Below are 17533 nucleotides of genomic sequence, written 5' to 3' on the forward strand. Positions count from 1 at the left end.
GTGTGTGTCTGGTGTGTGAATGTATATGTGGGGTGTGTGTGTCTGGTGTGTGAATGTATATGGGGGGTGTGTGTGTCTGGTGTGTGAATGTATATGGGGTGTGTGTGTGTCTGGTGTGTGAATGTATATGGGGGGTGTGTGTGTCTGGTGTGTGAATGTATATGGGGGGTGTGTGTGTCTGGTGTGTGAATGTATATGGGGTGTGTGTGTGTCTGGTGTGTGAATGTATATGTGGGGTGTGTGTGTCTGGTGTGTGAATGTATATGGGGGGTGTGTGTGTCTGGTGTGTGAATGTATATGGGGGGTGTGTGTGTCTGGTGTGTGAATGTATATGTGGGGTGTGTGTGTCTGGTGTGTGAATGTATATGGGGGGTGTGTGTGTCTGGTGTGTGAATGTATATGGGGTGTGTGTGTGTGTCTGGTGTGTGAATGTATATGGGGGGTGTGTGTGTCTGGTGTGTGAATGTATATGGGGGGTGTGTGTGTCTGGTGTGTGAATGTATATGGGGGGTGTGTGTGTGTCTGGTGTGTGAATGTATATGGTGAAACTCAGATCTGAAATCACATTCTGCCAAAAAAAACCTAAATCTCCAACACGGCTAGCTCCCTGTAACAAGCGCTAGTGATGGAGATACTGGTTGTCATGGTAACAATGAACTGATTGTCTCAATGACATGTTTATTCACACATACACCCACATTTCACACATATATCACATATAAAGTGTGAATTATGTGTAGAAATGTTCCTCTGTAATGTGTGTGTATATCCAAAGCTTTTGTGTATCAGCTGCACATTGGCTAAAGGAACATATACACACTCACTGTGTGTTATACTGTAAAAATGATTAAATTCAACCCTGTGTGTGTGTGTGTGTGTGTAAAAAACTTGTACACAGAGCCTCAAAATTCAGAGCACGACTTTGAGGGTTTGTAGGGACACGGCAGGGTAAAACACATCAGCGTGGGAGGAACACACACACACACACACACACACACACACATATTCATATACATGTATGCTGCTGCAGGGAGACCTGTCAGCTCAGATCAGTGCAAAGTGTGTGTGTGTGTGTGTGTGTGTGTGTGTGTGTGTGTGTGTGTGTGTGAAAAGATACTCCGAGCTACACACACACACACACACACACACACACACACACAGATCATAATAAATGAAAATGTGTTAAATGTTCAGCTGTATAATATGAATTTTAATGATTTTGCTGCAATAGAAATCTGTATAGAAATCATTTGTGAAGGCTTGGGAAGCCGAGCACTGGCCTGCACACTCGTATTGCCATGACGACGGACCCTGACTCGAACCTCGTCATTACATCCTGCTTGACACCGGCGGCTCTAAATATAGAATCAACACTGCTAGGTTTAATACCATACAGCTATCACACCATAATGTCTCCTGACTGTGTGTGTGTGTGTGTGTGTGTGTGTGTGTGTGTGTGTGTGTGTGTGTATGTGTGTGTGTGTGTGTGTAAAGCTGACAAACAGGCTGAAGGATGTAGGCACTTTCTTTTCACTAAAACACAATCATCTTTAAACTGTCACTTAATCAAAGAGGTCAAATCCCCCAGGGTCGAGTGAGGAAGAGGAAGTACAACTTCACCTCTGACTTTTACAAAGCACTGACACTGGAGACTCCTTCCCGACATCTTACATAAAACTTCATCACATCACCGTCATACTGTACATACAGGCGGTAACCGATTTGTTACTATGAAAACAATAACGCATCAGAGTGAGCACATTAATATAAACCTGCACTTTTTTCAGAGCTGCTGCTTTAGAGACATAATATAATATTGAATATAATGTACTGTCATATATAATATAATATTATAAGTACCAATTGTAGTAATATTTGTAGTTGTAGTGTTGAATGATGGCCACCTGATGTCGCTATATCACCACAGCTCAACACAGCAGCGTTCACAAGGCCGAGAGGTTTCTCCGTTTGTCGGGTTTCCTCCCACTGCCCCTGTTTCAGTGTACAGTTTCTACTCAGTGAAATGCGTCCGTGTGGATTGCTATTATTGCTATTATAGATGATATGTCAGGGGGTCAAACTCAATCGAACCGGGGGCCAAAACTCAAAACACACTTTAGGTCACGGGCCGAACAGGATAAACATTTATTGAATACACTAAAACTAAATGTTTTTTTTTTAACATAAATATGAATAAAACAGACAGGAATATTATTCCAGAATAAATAAATTTAAACTTTAAATAACTTTAACATTTTGCTCTCCATAAAAATATCTCCTGTGAAACACCAGACGTCTCACAGCTTCATCATGCAGCTCTTCAGAAACTCTCCCTCAGTAAATAACCTGCTGATGTTCCTCTGATTTCTCCTCTGTTTTCACTCCAGCTTCACTTTGGGATTGTTCTCTGGTGAAAAACATCTGCTGAAATGTCAGATTCTTCTTTAACTCTTCTACTTTCTGTATCTTCTGCTCTGCATTCAGGTTCTTCAGCTTCTCCTGATGTTTTGTCTCGTAGTTCCGTCTCAGATTCAATTCCTTAATTACAGTCACATTCACTCCACTAATAACACACACGTGTTTACCGCCAGTGTCAGTAAACATCTACTCAGAGTCAACTTTTCTCTTCACCACTGTGAGGCGCTGTTTCACAATAACTGTACAATAGCGTTAAATCAGGGGTGGGCAATTAATTTTTTACAAGGGGCCACATTAGAAACCCGAATTGTGTCAGAGGGCCACACGAACGATAATATTTTAGGGAGGCACCGAAATGAAAATTCTTGGCCAAAACCAAAAACCAAAAATGAGGAAACCAAGGCCAAAACCGAAAGAAAAGATTGTCAATTATTAGAACCATTGCATTTGTGGCTATGAGTGTGTACAAACCTCACTAAAATCAATGCATTGCAGTTCAAAGAATAAATAAATTACAAAAGTTTTTTTATTTATTATTATATATTGTTATTTATTTGTTACCATTCATAGTATTGACAGACAGGCAGCGGTCAATTATTATTAGCAGCGGGTCTGTTAAACAAAAATAATTGACCGCCAAACGTTTGGAAGCCCATTCAAGCGCCGTGAAGAGCCGTGTAATAAATAATATTATATTATTATTATTATTATTTTCAGGATCCACGGGGAATGTTTCAAAGATCAACCCGTTGATCCACTGGAGACCACTGATCCACTAGAGATCACTGATCCACTGGAGACCACTGATCCACTGGGGATCACTGATCCACTGGAGACCACTGATCCACTAGAGATCACTGATCCACTAGAGATCACTGATCCACTGGAGATCACTGATCCACTGGAGACCACTGATCCACTGGAGATCACTGATCCACTAGAGACCACTGATCCACTGGAGACCACTGATCCACTGGAGATCACTGATCCACTGGAGATCACTGATCCACTAGAGACCACTGATCCACTGGAGACCACTGATCCACTGGAGACCACTGATCCACTGGGGATCACTGATCCACTGGAGACCACTGATCCACTAGAGATCACTGATCCACTAGAGATCACTGATCCACTGGAGATCACTGATCCACTGGAGACCACTGATCCACTGGAGATCACTGATCCACTAGAGATCACTGATCCACTGGAGACCACTGATCCACTGGAGATCACTGATCCACTGGAGATCACTGATCCACTAGAGACCACTGATCCACTGGAGACCACTGATCCACTGGAGACCACAGATCCACTAGAGATCACTGATCCACTGGAGACCACTGATCCACTAGAGACCACTGATCCACTAGAGATCACTGATCCACTGGAGACCACTGATCCACTAGAGATCACTGATCCACTGGAGACCACTGATCCACTGGAGACCACTGATCCACTAGAGATCACTGATCCACTGGAGACCACTGATCCACTAGAGACCACTGATCCACTAGAGATCACTGATCCACTGGAGACCACTGATCCACTAGAGATCACTGATCCACTAGAGATCACTGATCCACTGGAGACCACTGATCCACTGGAGATCACTGATCCACTGGAGATCACTGATCCACTGGAGACCACTGATCCACTGGAGATCACTGATCCACTGGAGACCACTGATCCACTGGAGACCACAGATCCACTAGAGATCACTGATCCACTGGAGACCACTGATCCACTAGAGATCACTGATCCACTGGAGACCACTGATCCACTAGAGATCACTGATCCACTGGAGACCACTGATCCACTGGAGACCACTGATCCACTGGAGACCACTGATCTGAGGCAATGAATTCCATCAGTTTTTGTTTAATGCCTTTTGCCTTGGCACATCACTGGAAAACTTTCCTGCCTTTTCAAAATCGCCCTCTACAGACGGAGTGCGCATGCTCAGATTGACTTTACTTTTCTGCGCCGCGTTCTTCTCATATTTAGAAGGCAATCGGGATGTTTGGATTTCAGGACCCGACTTAGAGAAACTCTTTGCAGATACACCCCCTCTTGAACTTTCAGCATTGCATGTTCTGCACATCGCTCTCCTCACACCGCAGACATGTTGCTCTTATCCAGATAACCGTGTGCTGCTGCACTTTTTTATTGCGTCATTACAATTGTGTTTCTGCAGTGTTGTTTCGGTGATTGAGGCATTTCGGCCTAATTTGGCCGAGGGGGCAGGTCGAGTGCATCCCTGTAATTTATGATTGGCCTCACGCGGGCTGGACAGGGACGCCAGGTCTGAGTTAAATACATCAACAGAAGCGCGACTTGATTGACGCTGGAATGTTCTCAGGTAGTCTAGTGTTCGGTAAGGCAGCTGAAGCGATGCATTATGGGATCTGTAGTTTGTGTTTATCAGCGCTTCATATCACCGGGACATTAATAACAATAATAATAGATCTTTATTAAATCATCTCGCGGGTCGGATATAATTGTACATCGGGCCGGATTTGAGTTTGACCCCCCTGATCTATCAGCTTTATTTTCACTGAGAATCACAGCAGGAACCTACGGGAGTGTGTGTGTGTGTGTGTGTGTGTGTGTGTGTGTGTGTGTGTGTGTGTGTGAGTATCTCATGTACTTCGTGGTGTTTATTTCTCCTCTAAACCACGTCTCTGTGTTGACGGTAAACTCGCTGTTTTTCCGCGTCATGAGCACCAGACTGCGGGATGACGTTAATCTCCATATAAGGAAATCCGCTGGAACCGCTCATTCTAACGTTTTTTCCCATGATGACGGCCAATCAGAGCCCGGATTTCCCGGGGGGGGCGGGGTTTAGTGGTAGGCTCGGTTTTCTGACTGGTTCAGCGCGCATGTCGATTACACGCGTTATGAAATGGCGTCACCTTTTGTTTGGGATTGTTCTGTATATAAATGGCGGAACTGAACGAGAGAGAGAGAGACGGAGGCAAGAACACACACACACACACACCCACCAGGACATCAGAAGAGACACAGAGACATCTCAGTGGAGACAGAAGTTGACTGTTTTGGAGAAGTTCTCACGGATTGTGTTTGTGTTCAGAGGAATGTGGGGGTTTTGAAGCTGCTCTGCTGAAGAATCTCTCAGACATTTTTTAGAGAAGAAGAGGAGCTCAAGTCCATCATAACCCCACCGGTAGGCTTCAGGTGGAGCTGCAGCACATCTCTGGAGATGGGTCCAGGCTGTGCCTCGGGTCGAGTTGAGATGGTGGTGGAGATCAGAACCGCGGTCAGCTTTATGGTCAGACTGCTGAAGAACAGAGGTTCCCTCTCCGACACACAGCTACAGGTCTTCAGGGACTGTCTCCAACAAGCTCTCTCAGGTATTCCACTCTTCTACTGTCCAAACACACACACACACACACACACACACACACACACACACACACACACTCTCACAAACACTCTCTCACACTCTCACACACACTCTCTCACACACACACACACACACACACACACACACGCTCTTGGTTTCAGTCAGTAGTTTGGTGAGTTGTTCTTGGTTCTGTGGTTAAATGAGACTGTGAGTTTATTTTCTTTCTCCACTGCTCCATGTCTCCAAACCCTGTAGCAGCGATTCGGACTGTTTCTCAGTGCTGCTGCTCCTGTCGTTTCTGACCTTCTCCCTTTTGATCTGTTCCTTGTAGAACGTTACAGGCACCACTGGTTCCCAGACCGGCCTCAGAAGGGTTCTGGGTACCGCTGCATCCGGATCAACCATGAGATGGACCCTCTGATCAGCGGGGCGGCGAGTCAGGTGGGCCTGAGCGCTAAGCAGCTGTTCTCTCTTCTCCCCCGCGAGCTGACTCTGTGGATCGACCCGTACGAGGTGTCCTACAGGATCGGCGAGGACGGCTCCATCTGTGTCCTGTACGAAGCCGAGCCCCCGGCGTCCGTCCCCACCGCACCATCCTTGCTATCTCCCTTCGACCCGCTGAACTGTAAGAATGGCTTCATAATGAGCGGCAGGACGAGTCCTCCTAAACACTACCTCATGACCGTGTCCAGCTGAGGGGACCAGGACCGTTTCCTTCTCCTCAGGCTTTGCGTTTCTTGACATTTGTCCATGTTTACTCTAATAAACCCTTTTTTTTTTTTTAGTCTGAAGCACTGCCTGGTGTCCCCACGATTGTGTATCGCAGTTTTTATCGTGTCACCATGTTGTGTGAAGAGAATAACCTGTAGCTGCAAAGGAGCTTTTACCACGTGTCGTTTATCTCCAGCTGACCTGCCACAACGTGCTGCCTCTGTAGGGCGCCTCCTCAGGCAGGAAGTGCACCGTACCCTGTGTGCTGGGAGAGAGATTTATGAGGACGTGTCTCTCACTCTGGGTGGTAAATCTGTGAAATGTCCATCAGAGGTCTGGTGTGAGACGGTGCTGATCTCCTGTTCGTGGCGTTATTTTTATAAACGTTCTTGAAGATGATGATGATGATGATGCACGTCCCTGCGGTTTTCTGCTCCAGTCTTACTGTGCAATATGAAGTTTCAAAAAATCTTCTCACAAATGTCATGAAATGAATCTGTGGAAAAGTAAACGCACCCCTCTGGCCCTCCTCTCCTGTAGCACCTCCTGTCTCTGGGCTGTTGAGCAGCTCAGGTGTTCCTGGAGGAACTGTAAGCTGTTGGAAGCACCGTTTTTTTTAATATTGTGGATAATACAGAGAACTGTACAGTTTTGTGCGATTTTTGTAATACAATAAAAATTTAAGTGATTTACTGCTGTGTGTGTGTGTGTGGGGGGGTGTTATGGGGATTACTCACTGTATTGTTCCTCTAATGTTTATTTTACACCACTTGTTCTCTCTCACTCAGCATTCTATTGAACATGCTAGCTGCTAACAGGCTAACTCACGAGTCAGATAGGAGGTGTGTTCTGTGATTAGTGAATACACTTCCTATACTTTACGTGTGTGTGGGTTTTATGTTTATAAGTCAAAGTAGTTCTAACATTCACAGCAGCTTATCTTCTTACACACACAAACTTGTCTGGGCTTGCCTGGAACACACCTAGTGTGTGTGTGTGTGTGTGTGTGTGTGAGAGAGAGAGGTGTGTCTAGTGTAGAGAGGTCAGTTAAGTGTTTCTGTTGTTACCATGGCAACCGGCGCAGTTAACGACACACACACACACACAGTTAATAAGGGTGTGAACAGTCGTGTTAGTGTTCATATAATTGCAGGGTGTAAATGTTGCCTGAATCCTAAACTACAGCTGAAGAAGAAACAAAAACAACTGACATGGGATGAAAAGAAAAGAGGTGGAAAAATAATATGAATGAGAAGCTTTTAGAACGTGTGTGTGTGTGTTTGTGTACGTGTGTGTGAGCGAGCAGATGGCGAAGTGGAGCTCATGCTTCCTTTTCAAGCACTTGTGCAAACACACACACACACACACACAGAAAGCCTAGCAGGAGGTTATTTCCATAAGAATGCTCACTATGAAGTTCCTACAGCCACAGACCCAGCCTGTGTGTGTGTGTGTGTGTGTGTGCACTGAGAAATAAAATGGGTAGAGAAGTTGTGACAGATGGTGGTGTGTCCAGGGGCAAGAGAGACATTAATCTCCATCTAAATGATGTTTGGGAACACACTGTTACAGGAAGTGAAGGTGGCAGGGCTTTAGCAAATGTGCTAATCAGCACCAGACTGTAAGAACTCTTACCTCAAATCCACTCTTTACACTGGTGGACAGTAAGGAAGTGAATGTAATTCGTTACTGTAGTTAAATAGATTTTTCACGTGTCTGTAAGTTTCTCCATTTGTGGAGATTTTTACTGAAACTATAAATTTCAAAGTCAAATATTTTACTTTTTACTACATGTAGTGAAATCACTCGTTTCTTTTATTTTGAGGATAAAAACGTAACTGGTGAAACACGCAGCGAGTCACCAATCAGGATCGAGCGCACGCTCTGTTTTACACGTGTTCTGATTGGCGCTTGGTGAATCTACTGATCACCAACATACAGTTCAGCATCAGTTTAACATCAAGCAGAACATTTAGAGAGGAATAAATGATGAAGAAACTCCAGACTGGAACTCACCACAACACGTGACCTCATTTACACGTTTTATTGAAGAAGGTTTTGGGTTCATGATGATTGTAATAGAAATCAATCAGTGTTTAAGTCTTTAATCTCATTCTATTAATAGATCAGTGTGCTGAGAGTCACATTCGAGTCTTTACACAGAAACTGAGGAGAATAAGTGAAGAATCTTGTGATAAAAATGATCACAGGAACATTAGAGTTATAATAAATCACTACTTTGAACACAAGTTCATTTGATGTCAAAACATTTTGTACTTTTACTCAAGTGGAAGTTTAAAGGGACACTTTTACTTTTACTGGAAGAATTTTTGTATCTCAACTTTGACTCAAATACCTGGTTTGTGTACTTCGTCCACCACTGGAAACTAATAGAGGTAACGTGCACGGCAAAGTATTTCAGCTGAACTTTTGAAGAAACGAAGTGTCCGGATGCTGAGAGTGTGAAAAGCTGTTCTTAATGCTAAGGGACGATTTTTCACTGAGAATAAAGTGGAACATCTGGACATTTATAGATTTGTTTGCTCTTCAGAGCATTACATTACAGAGTTCGAACATGCACATGTCTTTTAAACAATAAAACACTCGGAGTTTCCACACTGTTGACAGGTAGTGTAGATGTTATCTACTGTAGATGTTAGTTACAGAGGTTAAGGGGAGTTTAGATGTCAGGTAAGTAAACAATGCCATCTGAATAAGTACCCGTGTGAAGGTCATTTACTTCCTCCTCCTACACTCAACATTTTCATCTAGTATTCCATCTAGTACTTATGTTCTTGCTCAGACACAAACACGGACACAGACATGTATCAGAGTGTGGTGTGAGACTCTGAGTAGGCACTACTCAGACCTGCCTGGCAACAGCGAGCAGCCAATCACACACCAGCAACAAACACAAACACATGCTGATAGGCTTCAGCAGCTGGAGGGTCAGAGGTCACACATCTCATGAAAGAGTTTTATTTGACTACTCTGTGTGTGTGTGTGTGTGTGTGTGTGTGTGTGTGTGTGTGTGTGTGGACTCTACTGCAGACTGATGGAGGCACCAGGGGTTTTCCCAGATTCTTCTCAGTGTGAAATGACCCCCACTCCCCAGAGGGCTCTGTGTGTGTGTGTAAAGTCGGGGGTTGTGGCCATTTGGTTAATCCTCTCAGTCCATGCTGACTCAGTTGTGTGTCAGTGTTGAGATTTCATACTGAAAGATTTGCAAGATTTCTAAAAAGGTTCTTGCAGTTCCACACAGAACTCATGCTAGCTCTGCTAGAAGCTAATTCTAAGTGTTATTTCAGTGTTGGTTCTTTTCATGTGTCTGTTGTCTGTGAGGATTTTGTGTCTGTTTATAACTGTACAGACACTGATATTATACTTATCTAAATATATACAGCTGCATCTCAATGAATTAGAATATCATCAAAAAGCTGATTTGTTTTGATAATTCAATAGAAAAAGTGAAACTAGTATTATATAGCTTTATCACACACACTGATATATTTCAAGTGTTTATTACTTAATGCACAATTTTCTTTCTTCTGAAAGGACGACTTTGGTCCACTGAGCAAGAGTCCAGTCCTTTTTGTACTTTGTCCAGGTAAGACACCGCTGACGTTGTCTCTGGTTCAGGAGCAGCTCGACACGAGGAATGAGTCAGTTGTAGCGCATGGAGACGTCTGTGCGTGGAGGCTCTTGAAGCACTGACTCCAGCTGCAGTCCACTCTTTGTGAATTTCCCCAAATTCTTGAATGAGCTTCGATTAATCTTTTTCTACCACATTTGTCATTCCATTCAACTTTCCATTAATGTGTTTGAATACAGCAGTCTGTGAACAGCAGCTTCTTTAGTGATGACCTTTTGTGTCTCACCCTCCACCCTACAAAATTAAAAGCAAGAAACACTTGAAATATATCAGTGTGTGTGTGTGTGTGTGTGTGTGTGTGTGTGTGTGTGTGTGTGTGTGTGTGTGTGGTGAATTATATAATATACCAGATTCACTTTTTCTATTGAATTACTAAAATAAATAAACTATTTAATGATATTCTAATTTATTAAGATGCACCTGTATGTAAAATCAAAGGATTTTGTAACTGAGTTGTGTAGGTGTGGGTTTTTTTGTGTGTGTGTGTGTGTGTGTGTGTGTGTGTGTGTGTGTGTGTGTGTCTAGTCTCTCCCAGGAACTCTATGTTAGCATCTCAGTTGCATGTCGTTTGCAGTGCCGGTGTTCACACTGGAACGTTGCTTCCTCTGAGCTTCAGAAACCCTGTGAGAACTTCATCAGTGAAAGGGAGTCTCTGCACTCTTCTGCATGTTCAGCTAGGCTGCTAAGATAATTGATTTTTTTTATAGCTAATAGATAGTTAATAGATTTTGGCTTATTGCTGTAGATAAACTGCTAAAGAAGCTGTTTTCTAAACTGGAAAAGTCTTTAAATGTGGGCAAAGACATCTGACAACACACACACACACACACACACACACACACACACACACACACACACACACAAACTAAAATGTTGCCTGTAATTAGCAATGAAGCCTACTCAATGGCAATTCACATAAAACACTCAGCAAATGAACAACAGCTCTCAGAACAACAAAAAAATCCCCCCATACACACATTTTAATATTCAAATGTATGTGTGTGTTTTTGCTCAGATGTTTAAAATGTTGACAGGATTTATTATTCTTATAGTGTAGAAGTGTAACAGTGTGTAGAAGTCTAATAGTGTGTGTAGAAGTGTAACAGTGGTGTGTAGAAGCGTAACTGTGTGTAGAAGTCTAATAGTGTGTGTAGAAGTGTAACAGTGGTGTGTAGAAGCGTAACTGTGTGTAGAAGTGTAACAGTGGTGTGTAGAAGCGTAACAGTTTGTGTAGAAACGTAACAGTTATGTGTAGAAACGTAACAGTTTGTGTAGAAACGTAACAGTTATGTGTAGAAACGTAACAGTTGAGGAGAAGTGTAATAGTGTGTTGAAGCGTAACAGTGGTGTGTTGAAGCGTAACAGTGGTGTGTTGAAGCGTAACAGTGGTGTGTTGAAGCGCAACAGTGCGTGTAGAAGCGTAACAGTGCGTGTAGAAGCGTAACAGTGCGTGTTGAAGCGTAACAGTGCGTGTAGAAGCGTAACAGTGCGTGTAGAAGCGTAACAGTTCGTGTAGAAGCGTAACAGTTCGTGTAGAGGCGTAACAGTTCGTGTTGAAGCGTAACAGTGCGTGTTGAAGCGTAACAGTGGTGTGTTGAAGCGTAACAGTGGTGTGTTGAAGCGTAACAGTGCGTGTAGAAGCGTAACAGTGCGTGTTGAAGCGTAACAGTGCGTGTAGAAGCGTAACAGTTCGTGTTGAAGCGTAACAGTGCGTGTAGAAGCGTAACAGTGCGTGTAGAGGCGTAACAGTTCGTGTAGAGGCGTAACAGTTCGTGTTGAAGCGTAACAGTTCGTGTTGAAGCGTAACAGTGGTGTGTTGAAGCGTAACAGTGGCGTGTTGAAGCGTAACAGTGCGTGTAGAAGCGTAACAGTGCGTGTTGAAGCGTAACAGTTCGTGTTGAAGCGTAACAGTGGTGTGTTGAAGCGTAACAGTGCGTGTTGAAGCGTAACAGTGCGTGTAGAGGCGTAACAGTTCGTGTAGAGGCGTAACAGTTCGTGTTGAAGCGTAACAGTGGTGTGTTGAAGCGTAACAGTGCGTGTAGAAGCGTAACAGTGCGTGTTGAAGCGTAACAGTGCGTGTAGAGGCGTAACAGTTCGTGTAGAGGCGTAACAGTTCGTGTTGAAGCGTAACAGTGTGTGTAGAAGCGTAACAGTGTGTGTAGAAGCGTAACAGTGTGTGTAGAAGCGTAACAGTGTGTGTAGAAGCGTAACAGTGCGTGTAGAAGCGTAACAGTGTGTGTAGAAGCGTAACAGTGCGTGTAGAGGCGTAACAGTTTGTGTTGAAGCGTAACAGTGGTGTGTTGAAGCGTAACAGTTTGTGTAGAAGTGTAACAGTGTGTGTAGAAGCGTAACAGTGTGTGTAGAAGCGTAACAGTTTGTGTAAAAGTGTAACAGTGTCTGTAGAAGCGTAACAGTGTGTGTAAAAGCGTAACAGGTTTATCATTTTATTCTGAGATCCTCTTTCCTCTCCAGATCTTCAGAGAGCTGGAGAGGAGAGAGGATCTCAGAATAAAATTATAAACCTGTTTCTCTCACTTGGTGGAGAGCTGATAGAGGAACGTTCTCAGAGGGACTTATACAGAAAGTGCACTTGATGAAGGAAACATTACAATTCAGTAGTCAATCAAAGAGTTTGAGGATTTATGGATTTAATAGGAGTCCTTTATTTACTTAGTTTGCCTCTCAGTTAGAGTTCTCAGTCTGTCTTTCTCGTAACACACACACACACACACACACACACACACACACACACACACACCCTCCGCCTTTCCTCTTGTTCACAAAGCTCTTATTGTTGTGGAGGCGACACCCGCAGCAGCTGCTAAACTCTCGCACACAACAGCTGAGTGGGTGTGGGTGTAGGTGGGTGCATGTGTGTGTGTGTGCGCGTGGGAGGTTACAAGCAACCTGAGCTGTGTGTATATTTGTGGAGGGCTAGAAAGGCATAGTAAAGTGTTCACTTACTCTCTTGAACACACACACACACACACACACACACACACACACACACACACACTGTCTAAACACCCCTCTCAGCTGCATGTCTAAACATGTTCACACACGCACACATTGTATATATGAAAGCAATATGTGTGTGTGTGTGTGTGTGTGTGTTTGTGTGTAAGTCCTGAGGGTTTTACTTCATCCAGTTTAAGTCACCCCTCCACGCTCTCCTGGCTGGAGATAACAGAGATAACACACACCCACCCACCCACACATACACATACAGTGTTGATTCTTCCTTCCTGTGATGGTTGTGTGTCAGACTGCTGGCTGTGAAAGTTATTTTACACTCACATTCATCTTAAGGTGAGAAGATGCCTGAGGAATGGAGAAGGAGTGTGCTGGTACTGATCTTTAAGCATAAGGGAGATGTGCAGACCTGCAGTAACTACAGGGGAATAAAGTTGATCAGTCACACCATGAAGTTATGGGAAAGAGTAGTGGAAGCCAGGCTGAGAGAAGAGGTGACCATCTGTGAGCAACAGTATGGTTTCATGCTGAGGAAGAGCACCACAGATGCATTATTTGCTTTGAGGATGTTGATGGGAGAAGTATAGAGAAGGACAGAAGGAGCTGCATTGTGTATTTGTGGATTTAGAGAAAGCGTACGACAGGGTGGAGAGAGGAGTTGTGGTACTGTATGAGGAAGTCTGGTGTGTCAGAGAAGTATGTGAGGGTGGTGCAGGACATGTATGAGGACAGTGTGACAGCAGTGAAGTGTGCAGTAGGAACGACAGACTGGTTTCAGTTGAAGGTTGGACTGCATCAAGGATCGGCGCTAAACCCTTTCCTATTTGTAGTGGTGATGGACAGGTTGAAGGACGAGGTCAGACAGGAGTCTCCCTGGACTATGATGTTTGCGGATGATATTGTGATTTGTGGTGAGAGTAGTGAGCAGGTGGAGAAGAGCCTGGAGAGGTGGAGGTACACACTGGAGAGAAGGGGAATGAAAGTCAGTAGGAGTAAGACAGAGTACATGTGTGTGAATGAGAGGGAGGGCAGTGGAGGGGTGCGGTTGCAGGGAGAAGAGGTGGAGAAGGTGGAGGAGTTCAGGTACCTGGGGTCAACAGTGCAGAGTAATGGAGAGTGTGTTAGAGAAGTGAAGAAAAGAGTGCAGGCAGGGTGGAGTGGGTGGAGAAGAGTGATAGCAGGAGTGATTTGTGATAGAAGAGTATCTGTGAGAGTGAAAGGGAAAGTTTATAGGACTGTGGTGAGACCTGAGATGTTGTATGGATTAGAGACAGTGGCATTGAGTAAAAGACAGGAGGTGGAGCTGGAGGTAGCAGAGCTGAAGATGTTGAGATGTTCGTTGGGAGTGACGACGATGGACAGGATTAGAAATGAGTTTATTAGAGGGACAGCGCATGTAGGACGTTTTGGAGACAAGGTGAGGGAGGTAAGATTGAGATGGTTTGGACATGTGCAGAGGAGGGACATGGGGTATATCAGTAGGAGAATGCTGAGGATGGAGACACCAGGAAGGAGGAAAAGAGGAAGACGAAGGAGGAGGTTTATGGATGTGGTGAGGGAAGACATGCAGGTAGTTGGTGTTTACACTTTGTACCGTCATACTGTCCTCTGTGTGTGTGTGTGAGATAAACTCTGCATTACACTTCACAACACTGCAATCATAACAACAAACTAAGATTTAAGATTAGTATGTTTGACAGTAGTGGTGTGTGTGCGTGCGTGCGTGCCCTTCGCTGATGTATACAAATAACAAAATGTACTCTCAGTTCCGCTGTAAGAGAACTGCGAATTGCACGTGAATCACAACAGGGTGTGTGTGTGCGCATGTGTATGTGCTTACACTCGACTCTGATCTGCACGTAGAACACAACTAACATACAGCACACACACGCCGCCCTGCTGGCCAGCCTCCTAGCACCATGCAACAGCAATGGAGAGATTTTTTTTTGTGTGAATGTCTGTGTGAATATCTGTGTCTTTGTGTGTGCGTGTGTGTGTGTGTGTGTGTGTGTGTGTGTGTGTGTGTTACCACCTGTGGGAGAAGAACTCTCTCCCTGCTCACACACACATACACTTCCTGACTTCAGTACAATTAAAATAGCACAAGACGTTCTACAGCTGGTCTCAGCACAACACAAGGAACAAAGAGAATAAACAACACTGTGTTGTTGGATGTACAGGTGCAATGTGTTGGTTTTCGTTTGTAAATGTGTGGAAAATAAAGAGAATTAAATAAAGAAACTGTAATCTTCAAATCGTCATTATACACTGGAAGTCGGGAGTGACGTCAAGGGCTGCTTAACCAATCAGAAGCGGTTGCTGAGGCAAAACGGAGAACAGGATGTTTTGTGTGTGTGTGTGTGTGTGTGTTGGGGGTCTAAGATGTCGTGAGAGACCTTGTTAGACATACAATCAAAGATAAACTGGGGAACAGGAGGCAGGACCTGGAGTCCTGCGATGCAGTGTGTGATTACCCAGAGGAAAAAAAGGAAGAAATATTCCCTGATAAGACCAGCAGTGAGGGAGCTAATGCCAATAAGCAAGGGCTCCAAACATCTCCAAACCACAACAAGAATTTATAATTTCAGGTCATATGCCTCAGAGTTCATATCATTTAATCATGTAACCCCCCCCCCCCAAAGTTGTAATTTTTAATGTAACTTATTGACATGACAATTTTTTTTTTACTAAATACAGTGTAAACGAAGAGTAAAAAAAAAAAAAAAGAAAAAAGAAGAATATGAATTCAAGTAATGGAATAATGTAAAGTTACCTCTTTCCTTTTCTCTGAAGGTCGTTATTTCTGTGTAAAAGCATTTTGTTGCCATCTGCTGGTCACCTTGTATAATTACACACAGTGTAAATGTGTAAAAATATTTTACTTTAAAAAGGATAGTGGGGGCCGGATAGGGGTAGGTGAGGTGCCTTGGCAGGATAGGGGTAGGTGAGGTGCCTTGGCAGGATAGGGGTAGGTGAGGTGCCTTGGCAGGATAGGGGTAGGTGAGGTGCCTTGGCAGGATAGGGTAGGTGGGGGCTATAGAATAGAAGAATAGAATAGCCTTTATTTGTCACATCTACATTACAGCACAGTGAAATTTGTTTTTCACATATCCCAGCTTGCTCAGAAGCTGGGTTCAGAGCACAGGCTCGGCCATGATACGGCACCCCTGGAGCACAGAGGTTTAAGGGCCCTGCTCAAGGGCTCATTAAATTTAATACTCACTGAATATTTGAATAGCTGCTGTTTTTCTTAACAATCACCTTATACAAATTTTAACACCCACATTCATTTACATTGAATCATTCAGTCAGTGCTGAAGCATGGAAATGAAACAACAATAATACTGATGTGTTTGGTTGTGTTCCAACAGGGTTCCCCTGGTCCCCTTCTTCTCATCTAAATCCCTTTACTCTTACATCATACAAACAAGTGTGGAAACAAATTTAAAAACAAAATTGGCCACTGCTTTTTTCCAACACCTTTAAAAAAGAAGAATCCACCTTTCCAAGATAAAGGAATCCCTACTAGACAAAATGGAAAGGGTTTTTCATACACTTTGTATAGTTCAATTGCAGCAAATAGATTAGTCCAAAAAGAAGCTAGATGGTCTGAATCAGGTTGTCCGGTTCAATCAATAAATTTCCTTTCACACGAAGGGTTGAGTTGTGGACTTTCTGGGTCAAAAAGCATATTTCTCTCAAATATTGTTCACAAATCTGTCTAAGTCTTTATTAGTGAGCACTTCTGATTTGCGAGATAATCCATCCACCTCACAGGTGTGGCAGATCAAGATGCTGATTAGACAGCATAATTATTGCACAGGTGTGCCTTAGTCTAACCAAAATAAAAATGCCTCCTGATTTGGAACTGCATAGGCCTTCGTCCATTTTGTAAAATAATCCACCACCGCAAACCGATTTCCTCTGGGGGTCTTTGGAAATGCCCCCAATTCATCCACTGCCACACAGTTCATAGGACAGCCGACCAGCCACTGTTGGGACTGACCCAGTGGCCCTTTTGTGGGCATCATGTCGCTGACAGTAGGACTCTGCGTCCCTACGGCAGGTGTTCCAGTAGAACTCCTGCCGCACCCTTTTTAATGTTTTATTCACTCCAAAATGACCAACCCCCGGTTGCCCATGTATTGCCTCTAAAACCAAGTGATGACATGACTAAGGCACGTCTGTCTGCCACTTGGTTACACCAGTTGCAGGTTCCACAAATCCCTTCTGCAAAACTCCCTTTTTCAATGTAATGCCATCTCGCATGGACCACAGCCCCATTACCACTGGCCCAGAAACCCGTGTGCATTCTGGTGCCTTTTCCCCTTCCGATGCTGAATGGGAAATTAAAACTCCTGCAAGCGTTCTATCCAATGAGCCACCTGTCCCTCTGGCTCCTGGAAAGACCA

The 17533-nt window shown here is 44.0% G+C and overlaps 1 protein-coding gene and 1 long non-coding RNA gene across 2 annotated transcripts; one reads left to right on the forward strand and one right to left on the reverse strand.

Annotated features, from left to right (window-relative positions):
• Positions 1-526: 526 nt before the first annotated feature.
• LOC310721649 lies at positions 527-1989 on the reverse strand. The gene is made up of 3 exons (XR_014532156.1): positions 1861-1989; positions 1621-1728; positions 527-1355 (listed from the first exon to the last, which is right to left on the reverse strand). It is a non-coding gene; the product is annotated as an uncharacterized lncRNA (long non-coding RNA).
• Positions 1990-5302: 3313 nt separating this feature from the next.
• On the forward strand, positions 5303-7184 carry btg2 (B-cell translocation gene 2). The gene is made up of 2 exons (XM_083533503.1): positions 5303-5792; positions 6117-7184. Exons 1-2 carry the CDS (start codon positions 5642-5644, stop codon positions 6479-6481), a joined length of 516 nt encoding a protein of 171 aa, XP_083389629.1. The 5' UTR covers positions 5303-5641; the 3' UTR covers positions 6482-7184.
• Positions 7185-17533: the final 10349 nt, after the last annotated feature.

The sequence above is a fragment of the Silurus aristotelis genome, assembly GCF_946808225.1.
Source record: "Silurus aristotelis genome assembly, chromosome: 28".
Classification (NCBI taxonomy): domain Eukaryota; kingdom Metazoa; phylum Chordata; class Actinopteri; order Siluriformes; family Siluridae; genus Silurus; species Silurus aristotelis.